Source organism: Ricinus communis, chromosome 9 (assembly GCF_019578655.1).
Source record: "Ricinus communis isolate WT05 ecotype wild-type chromosome 9, ASM1957865v1, whole genome shotgun sequence".
Classification (NCBI taxonomy): domain Eukaryota; kingdom Viridiplantae; phylum Streptophyta; class Magnoliopsida; order Malpighiales; family Euphorbiaceae; genus Ricinus; species Ricinus communis.
The window spans coordinates 25,859,053-25,870,165 of NC_063264.1; the positions used below are offsets into that span (position 1 = coordinate 25,859,053).

At 26.8% G+C, this 11,113-nt stretch overlaps 1 protein-coding gene across 1 annotated transcript; it reads right to left on the bottom strand.

The window, feature by feature from the left end:
• Positions 1–1,895: 1,895 nt before the first annotated feature.
• LOC8269049 (probable sodium/metabolite cotransporter BASS1, chloroplastic) lies at positions 1,896–5,078 on the bottom strand. The gene is made up of 7 exons (XM_002531199.4): positions 4,424–5,078; positions 3,639–3,732; positions 3,519–3,552; positions 3,376–3,430; positions 2,960–3,043; positions 2,595–2,882; positions 1,896–2,421 (listed from the first exon to the last, which is right to left on the bottom strand). Exons 1-7 carry the CDS (start codon positions 4,928–4,930, stop codon positions 2,269–2,271), a joined length of 1,215 nt encoding a protein of 404 aa, XP_002531245.1. The 5' UTR covers positions 4,931–5,078; the 3' UTR covers positions 1,896–2,268.
• Between the last annotated feature and the right edge of the window lie 6,035 nt (positions 5,079–11,113).

Genomic DNA, 11,113 nt, shown 5'->3' on the forward strand with positions numbered 1-11,113 from the left:
CTAGAAACAAAAAAAAAAAAAATGCTAAAATTCGAGATTAAAATTGCAATTAGGCTTTATTTATATGAATGCATTTCTCATAGTCTATGTGTTCATAAAATAATTTTTTTAGAAATAACAAACTTATTAATTTATTATAAAATATTAAGTCTATTATATATGCAAAATTATTATTTATTCACATAACGATGTCTATTTATTTCTTAATTAATATATTTCTTCATGCTAACACATTTTTTACAATTGATACATTTATAAAAAATATATAAAATTTAAAAATATCACACTCTTTGATGTTACAAAATAACAATTATGTCATATATTATAACATATATAAAAGTGTGAAGAAAGAGCGGGACATATACCTTTACTGATAAAGCCTTACTAATTCATTAGTTATTAATTTAATTTAAAAATATATAATATAATTCATATAATATAAGTCTATTTCTAAAAGTTTGATTCCATTAAAATTTTAAATCAATAATAATTCTGACTTTAAAACATAGATATTAATTATATTTTTAATAATATATTTAACTAACAAATTATTTTTTTAATTATACAATTATTTATAATCCTAAGATAGCATATTAATTATATTCTTAACTAATATTTAATGTAATAAACAGAAAAATAAAATAACACACTTAAATAATAAATAAATAAAATGACAAGTTCAATTATAATGCTAAATCTTAAAAAATGTATATCATTTTATTTTTTAAGTGATAAGAAGTCAAATAGTTAATATTTATATGCGACGTGTATAAGTAAAAAAAATGATTAATATTTATAAAAGAAAGAGAGATGTGTGTATTTCACGATTAATATTTATAAAAGAAAGAGAGATGTGTGTATTTCACTTTTGTTATTTCAATGTAATAAGCAACTAATAATTATTTTGTAACGAAATATCAATAAACAAGACAATAAAAATATATTTTATTTGTTTGAAAACAGAAAATATAAATATAGAAAGTAATACACTTTAATTTTATTATAAATGACAAATTTTTATTTATGCTAAATTATTATATCTTCATAAAGTAATTTTATTATCTTTCCTAATCGACCTACTTATTTATACAAATGCGTAGCCCGCATCATATCATAACATATACAAAAGTGTGAAAGAGAATGGATAAATTTACTAATAGAGCTTTATTAATTTATTAGTTAATTTGGTCTTTTATTAATTCAATATAATAATATATAATATAATTCATTTAATACAAATCTAATTATAGAAGTCAAATTCTATTAGAATTTTAAATTAATACTAATTCTATTTCTAAAATATAACATTTTTATTATACTTTTAATATTATATTAACTAATAAATTAAGTTTTTGATTATATAATAATTTATAATTCTAAAAATAACGTGTTAATTACATTTTTATATTAATTATATATTTAATTTAATATCAATGGAATAAATAAATAATTAAAAATAGCATATTAAAATGAAAGAAAGAATAAAAAAATAACATGCATAATTAATGTTAAATTTAATATATATACATTATTTTATTTTTCAAGTGATAACGAGTCAAATAGTTAATATTCACGTGAATAAATAGACTTAGTACATATAAAAACATAAAATATTACAAATAACATAATTGTTAAGTTTATTATAAAGTAACAAATCTATTAATTATGTCGAATTATATTTATTACCAAAATAATAATTTTTCCTTTTCTATTTATCGGTCCATATATTTATAAAAAGTAAAAAATATAACACTCATTAATGGTATTACTAACAGTCATTTTATAATGTGTGTATTTCAGTTTTGTTAGTACTACATTAATAATATAATAAGGCAACTTACAATTATTTTATAATTAAATAATAATGAACATAAACTAATAATTAGAAAAGAAAAGAAAAGAAAAGTATACTATAATTTAGGAGGGGCCAAAATAACCGTTCATTGGGGCGCTGCGGCGGAGGGAGTAATCTGAAACTTAAAATACCAAGCTCCAGTTATCTATCCATCAACTAATTTGCACCAAATGCAACTGTGATCCTTTATATGATGCCCACATAAAACATCACAGCAAGTTCATTATTAGGTTTACAGGTTTGCTGAATTCAGCTTAGCTAAGTTCACTACTACCTTGTAGACATGAATGAAAAGGCATAAAGCTTTGTTACATTTTCAGTACATATCAGAACAGGATTATCAGATGTGATTACCATGTCATTTCTGAAGCCAGGACGTTATAAGTTTGAATTTCTAGCTTCCACACCACATGTCAATCCTTATTTTGGGTAGGCAGACTTCGCCTCCAAACTCCAGCCAGTAGACTGCCAAAGACCGAGTGACATACGCTGGAAACTGCACATGGTACGGCAGTCAGTGGGTTTCCAAAGTGCTGAGTTGCTAGAACCACTCCAAGCACAGAGTTCTGAAACATAAACATAAAAGTTAAAAGCTTTATGAGAAATATATCAATCAATAGCAGAAATTATTTTCCATATGCATCATTTAGTTTGCAAGAAGAAACTATTCACACCAGGCAACCTGAGCATGAATGCGCACTGAGACTGTTCAGGGATTTAGCTACATAAATTAGCATACCTGCATTCCAACCTCGATGGAGATGGTTCGTGAAGATGCCACATCAAGTCCAAGCATTCTCGCAAGTGTATATCCGAAGAAAAAGCCAGATGCATGAAGTAGAGAAGCAGCAAGCACCACTTGTTGACCAGACATGAGGATTGCTGAAGCACTCTGTGCAATTGCATTTCCACATAGAATAGCAACAGTTCCCACAGCAATGGGCGGCATCACAGGTGATACAAATTTAACCAGGCCCTGGAAATATTGATTTAGAAACGCACCAGCTAGAACTGGAAGAAGCACAACCTGCATTCAGAACAGAGGGAATTATCAAATAGCTGATGATATTAACAACAGCAGAGCAGCACCAATAGAGGAGCTACCTGTAAGGTTGACATTAGCAGTCCAACTGCATCTACGGCAACATATTGCCCAGCCAGTTTGGCTGTAAGAAATGGGGTCATGACCTGCAAATTAAAAGTTCAGAAGGATTAGTCTGGCAAACGAGAGGGCTGCAAGACGCATTGGATGTGCATTTTACAGAGACATAAACAAGTAACTCTGAGGTCCTTTCTTCTAACTTATACGGCAGCCAAAAATAAGAAAAATGAACAGAACAATGAATTCATTCAAAAATGTTACATGGTGTTGCTTCTGATTTGAACATGAAATTTATGCGAATGCAAACTAAAATTTTGCTAAGTAGAAAAGAACGTATGATGATTAAGTGAAAGAGAAGACCATAGGATATCTTAAGAAAAGAAAGAGCATAAATGAGACAATTCTATAGGTTACCAACCACTGCTGTTAGAGTGCTTGCTGCTGTCATCAATACTGAGAGCGCCACATTTCCACTAAAAGACAAAAAGATCATCATACCTTATTGTTAGTACAGAATAAAAAAAAAAAGTTCTGAAAGACAAAAAGTTGAGGATTTCAAACCGTGCAATGTAAGTCACGATGTTACTTGCGGTTCCTGCATTCAGAAATTCAAGATCATTGTCTTGGAGACAAGGAAGAAATGGAAATGTATTATTTATTAAGTCTAACAAATAGTTATACCACCGGGGCAGCAACCAACCAAAATTAGACCAGCTGCATAATGTGATGGCAGATTCAAGATCTTGCTTACCAGAAATCCTGAGAGCGGCATCACCTACAACCACAAACCGATTAAGTTGCTACTATTTAACTAGAAGCTGAACTGAACATATATTCCATAACTGCTGTTTTCCATAAGTTTCTGCTTTTACTTCAATTAAAAATCAACACAATATAAGTATCATGATTCAACAAATTTTGATAATGTTCCTTAGTTAAATACACAAGTGCCATAAAACTCCAAGTCTGAAACTGTATAGCAACTTCTCGAAACCAAATCAGACTTTCAATCTACCAAAAGAAGTTTTCAAGTTTCACTAATGCTATGTTTGGTTGAAATCTATAAAAAAATTCATTTCATTTGAGAAAAAGACATGAAAAAGAAAATGGAAATGATAAAGTTGAAAGAGATATTTTGATGGTATAAAATGTATTAACTTACTTACGTGAAATTCATTTGGAAATTCTACCTATTTTGTTAAAATTTAGTTTAACTATAATCAATTCTACACAAATAAGTTCATCCATTTAAAGCATATAAATTTTAGATTCGCAAATGAATTCCATAAATTTTATGGATTTCAACCAAACATTGTGTAAAGATATTCTTCGTTTGAGAATATCTACTTAGCACTCCCAATAAATGCAAAACATACAAAATCAGGTAAGTCAATAAAACGAGATATCAAAGCAGTTAAACTCAAATGGTACTGCAGTAAGTATTCATTCAAGAAAATAGAACAAACCGAGTATTGAAGCACAAAACCGGAGAAAATCTCTTTAGGCATAGCTAAAGCGGCTTTAAGATCGTCAAAGCTAAGTGTCATACCCATACCAAGCATGGTAAGGGATATGCCAAGAATGGTCCATTTTGGAGTGACCCAATTGAAAGAAGTGGGTTTTATGAGTGCCAATATGCAACCCAAAGATACCCATAAGGGAAATGCTGTAGATATTGCCTCACCAATCACCACAATCCAATCCCTAAAACTCTTATCAGTGTTTGCGCTTAAATCGTTTGATGAAATGCCACAGTGAAGAAGTTGGGCTGCCCTTTTCGTTGCCGAAAGCAAGATCCAGTTGGGTTTACTTGGTGCGGCTTGTATTTGGTTAGACTGAAGTTGAAGTTTTGAGATGGATTTGACAGAGGAAGCGAAAAGGAAGGGATGAAGTTTAGTTGTTGGTGCATAGCTTTTTGGTCTGGAACTGAAACTGCATGTTCCTACAGGAGAAAATGGAAGTGACGACGCCATCTTCTCTCTATGATCACTTTCTACTTAATTAAAAAGCAGTAATACTGAAACTTGAATTGGTATTTAATGGAAATAACGCTCTTAACCAACAGATCTCAGCTTAAAAAGCTCATTAATGGGCACTGAACTTAAAAAGATGAACCATTCTATTATTATCATGGCAATCTGTTTCATTTCATCATTTTGCTTAAGTTCAAAATTTAAAAATGACAATTAATTGCAATTCTAAAATTAAGTAAATGGAAATTAACTATAATTGTTATATTTAGAACAATGTTAAATGACTAGATTCTAGCAGGCTAAATGTTTAATTAAGTAAAGGAAAAGCACTAATCTTTTTTTAAATTTAGTTGAAATATTAGATTTAAGATCTTTAATTAAAATATATATTTCATTCTCTCATCTCAATTAATTCATATTATGGTTTTAAGAAAACTCATTTAATTAAATTCAACATAATTTAAAGAAGAAAAATTCTTTAAGAAACTATTCATAAAGATGAAATGAGGTTCAAATTTATATTTAATTATTACATAATTTTTTAAAATTAAATATAATTTTTTTTATATTTATATGAAACTATAATTACTAAAATCAAGAGTAAAAACGTTGCTATCAATCCTCCACATACAACATTGATGTATTAATATTGTTATGGACAAATAATATGTGATACATTATTTATATTTTATTTTAGATAAAAAAAATATTTACTGTTTTTGCCATAGTATTATGTTGATGTCAAATTATGTTCAATACTATCTATAATAATGAATGATAAATATTATACTCATGCTTTTTATTTAAAAAAATAAAATCGAACCTCTTAGCAATGACCATCTAAAATATTAATATTATATCAATAATTTTTTTATAAGAAAATAGCTATTAATATTATTTCATTCAAGGTCTTCAAATTTGTTAATTTTTTTCTTGATTTCCATTGATTGGAACAATGAAGGAGAAAAGAAGAAGAAAAAAGAACAACAATTGTCATATGAAGTCACAACTTCTTAGCTATAGAGTGCAAAATTATAGCTAAATCATTACATTCTACAAAATCTAACTCTTTATAATTATATATAATTTTCTTGGTCACAAAAACTAACCATATGTAGTAAATATATTAAATTCTTTTATGATATCTCAATTTCATGGCAATAATCAATTATTTAGCTATATAGCCATAGTAAATATATCATAACTAATTGATTTAATTAGGTCCAAGTATTAAAAGGTAATACTAATGGTAACTATATAATTACATTATTTGTTGGATAAATTAATTAGCGACTAAAATTAATATATAACCACTATATCTTTATATACGGCAAACTGAAATATTATGCATAATAATAGTCAATATTATATCTTCTATGGACAAATAATTACATACTTTAAAGGCATAAATAAGATTAGAAAAATAGTAAGATCATAACCTTTTATTTTTCCCTGATTACTTTTAGTTAGATTTTTTATTTGATAGTTTTACTCTAATTTTTATTAATTCAAGTTTTATGTAAATATTTTTCTAAGAAAAAAGTTTCATATAAATATTTATGTTTTATTAAATTTGAAGAAATTAATATAAATTTATATGCATAACTTTTAAAAGAATTTTTCTTCTTTCGTTGTAAGTTGAGTTGTTAATTAAATAAGCTCTATTGAAAATACAACACAGATTAAATAAAATACGAGAATAAAATATGTAAATTAATTAAACTTGTCGAATAAGCTAAAAGGTAAAATTGTCTCCATAAAATATAAAAAATAGTAAATAACTTTACCATCCTTATTAATATACTAGAATCTAGCCGCTTTAGCCGGCTAGAATCTAGCCATCAAGATTTATTCTTATATTTAATAAGAATAGTTGATTTTCTTTTCAATTAAGTCTAAGTTCGATTAAGCTTGCCAGCCAGCTTGAGTCGGATATTATGAAACTCGAGCTCGAACTATACTCATTTACCATCAAGTCAGTAGCTCACAAATTGGCTCGAATCAGTTATTCTCCAAATAAAATGAAAGGAATAGTTGTCTTTTGCTTAAAATGCTCATTTTCTTGATAAAGCTGTAGTTCAAAAGTGGCAATACTGAATGGAGACTATTTAAATTAAGAGGTATTGGGAACTGTATTGGAGGCTTCATGGGATCATAATTCCCAAAAAAAGTAAAAACTAATGCATATTAATATTGTGCAACAATAAATTTCATATATTTTTAGATGATACAATCTTTGATCAAGAAATATTAAGGTGCATGTTTGTAACCTATATGAAGTCCCCATGTTAGATGGCACGATTAAAAAATCAATTTTGGTTACCTTAATTACAGATTATTAATAACAATGGAGTTTACTAAAGTATTGTAAGATAAATTTAAAATTTCATACACTTTTAAAATTTATAAAAAATTAATATAATTTACAAAAAAATGAAAAAAAAAATTATCACTTGTTATAATTTCGTAATAAATCTTACAATTACAAAAACTTATTATTTTTTATAAATTTATAAATTTTCTTATTAAACATTAGATTTTATAAAAATAATCATTTTTTTATAATATTATTTATTTTTTCGCAAGCAATAACACTTATAGAAAAATAGTATAATTCCTAACAAAATATAAAAAGAATTATCAATTTTTTGTAATTTAGCAATAATTTTACAATTACAATAAAATCTAGTATTTTTATAAATTTGACAATTTTTCATAAATTATTGAATTTCACAGAAAATGAAAAGATTGTCATTTTTCGTAATTTAACAATAAATTTGACGTTACAAAAAAAATTAGTATTTTTTGTAAATTTATCAATTTTTTTTATAAATCAATACATTTTGCAAAAGTATTTATTTCCATCATTCGGTCCGTCTCCCTAGCTTTTACGGGGATAGATGAGTTTTAAAAAAAATAATAATAATAATTAACAGTGTCCAAACCAAAACCAGACAATTCGAACGCCGGTTTTGAACTGAAACTGTAAAAACCGTCGATTTCGAACTGAAATCATGAACTGGCGGTTTCGAACTGAAATCGTGAACCATCGGTCTTAAACCGAAATTGTGAACCAGTGGTTTCGAAACCGTGGCCACCCTTAAGTAGCCAAAAAAATTTCAATGATAAGACAAATTGAAAAGAGCCCATAAAGTATTTTATAGCAAGGCGTACAAATTTAACTTTGAAAGTAAGATCACAGTTTATGGCTCTAGAAACCTAAAGACAGTTACATCAGTATGCTTAGTAATGACAGATTATGTCACAATTTTGGACGACATTGTTATTTACATATTAATGCCAAAAATTTCATCTAAAGAAGTAGCACACATACAATCATTGCCTCCAACTACAGAAACACACAAATCAACTAAACATAATCTTTCTGATGCCATAAAAGATTATCAAAATTATCATGAAGTCACATTAACTTCACAAGTAGCCAAAATACTTGGTTGAGATGAAAAGGCATTGGTATTAAAGCTCACATTGACTAAATGCAAGATAAAACAAAATTGATAAAAGCCTACATTGGAACAGGATACTACTTGAGAACTTACCAAAAGAATCATGGAGATGTACATATAAAAGTTGAATAAGAGTCGGTAATGGAAGTTGAAAGCATGTTAATTGGGAATTAAAACTGTAGAAAAGATTTGTCTTTACACTTTCTCTCTTTATATGTAGAAGATGGTGCAAATGAACAACATTAATTTTTAAACTTCAACCTTATGTGCCATTTCTAAAAGAAAAAGTTCTTACCGGGAACAAAAAAAATACATGAAGGGCCCAAGTGGTTCGTGCACCATAGTTCAAGGGCCTAGTTGTACCTTTAGCCTTATTTTCCAGTCATAAATGCTTATTAAATATTCATTTGTCAAACAAAAAATAAAAATAAGTAGAAGAGCTATGTGAGATCATGAGGTAGGCAGAATATGAACCCAACAAATTTTTCTAAACTACTAACTGAAGCAGACACAAGTACAAGAACAGAAAGCTAAAAAGCAACCTAATGGCAAAAGCCATGACATATTATCCATGTAGCCATTACGAAGTTAAATCCTAATTCCATTTAGAAAAATAAAAATAAAAATAAGCTATATAACTTTTGAGATAATTACATGGGAACCAATTTATAATTGTGTTTGATTGAAATCCATAAAATTTATGAAATTTATTTGCAAATTTAAAGTTTATGTGCTTTAAATGAAGTGAAAGTTAATTTAGAATTTTACATAATCAAATCTATGTGGAATTAATTATAGCTAAACTAAATTAGAACAAAATAAGTAGAATTTCCAAATGAATTTTGCGTTAGTAAATCAATATATTCTATAACACTAAAACATCTTTTTCAACTTCATTATTTGTATTTTATTTTCCCTTTTATATCTTTTTCTCAAATGAAATGAATTCCTTAATGGATTTCGATCAAACATAGCATTAGTTCAAATCTTTAATGTCACAATTTATAGGCCTGCATGATTTTTGAAGTACAATTCAAAACCAGTGTAATGTTGTCTTCCACATATTCTCATTAATTCATCTGCAAAATTTTGTTACTGAGGTGTTAAAAAAACCCGCAGCTTTCAGTCACCTTGCTTGTACTTGGCAATACATTAAATACCCCTCATACCATTTATCTTTAATTTTCAAAATGATATGTATAATTTTCCAAAGTACCAGCAAGTTTGAAAGTCTTTTGCAATCTTAATGTGAGCCCTAAACAAGGATAAAAATATTGGATTAATTACAAAACTATACCTGAGATTTGCTCCAATAAGTTATACTCTTTGGTCCTATCATCTCAAAATTAACAATTGTAGTTCCTAAAATCCATTAAGGACCCTACAATTTAATCTTTTCCTTTATAGAAATACAAAATTTCTGACATTTATCTTGGTTCTGCTATTTTAAATTGCTCTATTTTCTAATCCTAAAATTGTGAAATTGAATTACACTTTGGTCCTTCAATTTTTTAAGTTGTAAGCCACCTTAGTCTCTCAGATCATATCCTTCTCATTGATTAGTTATAGAAGGTATTGACTGTGAAATAACATGGATACATCAATAACTTTTAGAAAACTTAATATCTAGAATAACTTGAAAACACAAGCTATGCACTTCAAAAATATGAAAGTATTTCTAAAGAATTGAAAAACAAAGAATAAAGAAATAAAAGAAAAAAATGTTTTCTTGGCATGATAAAAATCTCACATTAATTACAATAAATGAATTAATAATCTAACGTTTGAACTTTATTCATTTAAAAAGAGTTGTTGATAATTACTTATTTTTTGTACCTACATATTTTAGAATGTAAATTTTTTTTAATTTATTTTAATTATCAATAGCTACTAGGATTTTCTAATTAGCAACTATTTGATGACAACCGTGCAGTAGCAAATAATGGTAATTATAAATCTTATTCTTTACAGTGTTGAATAGTTTTCTTTGCATTAGAAGAGAAAAATAAAAAACAGTTTGCACACTTCCATTAACAAAAACTCTTTTTTCTCAACTATATCATCCATAATTACCAAAAGAAAACATTTAGTGAAAGAAAGGTGCAATGACATATAAACCCACAGCATCTTGCATGTAATTTTAGCTTGTATGTCATTAATATCTCAAGACAATTTTGTCAAACAGATGACAGAATAAAAGAAATTATGAATATAGAAGTCTACCAGGGTTAATGCATAACTGTCCAAGCATTAAATTATAATGTTTTACTCATTAGGACACTAGCAATTTGCTTATGCTAATACATGATTATTGATTATTTTATAATGTCAATTTTTAGTTTAATATATTTTATATTAATTTTAATTACATTATATTATAAAAAAGAATATCTCTTTTCCATTTTTACTTTCATTTTTATAAATTTTTTCTCTATCTACATTACCTTTTAATAAAAAAAAATTTATAATATATGCTTATAATACATACTTATAATACATTTTATTAAAATTATTTACTCTTTATTTTTATTATATACTTGCATAGACAAATATGGGAGGTAATAAATGTATTGATTAAATTTTTAATATGAAGTTAGCCATATTTTTCTATTTATTCTATTAAATCAAAAAAAAAATTCATATATCCATATTATTTCAAGTGATAATATCATTTATCTAAATTTTCATTATTTTAATTTTTTATTAATAATTCTAG

Bases quoted from the DNA above. Each gene is read 5' to 3' on its own strand.
- LOC8269049 (XM_002531199.4), bottom strand. From the start codon at position 4,930: ATGGCGTCGTCACTTCCATTTTCTCCTGTAGGAACATGCAGTTTCAGT. The intron at 3,553-3,638 runs GTATAACTATTT...TTCTGAATGCAG, and splicing joins GGTTGGTTGCTGCCCCGGTG to GAACCGCAAGTAACATCGTG. The intron at 3,044-3,375 runs GTTGGTAACCTA...TTTAATTTGCAG, and splicing joins CAAGCACTCTAACAGCAGTG to GTCATGACCCCATTTCTTAC.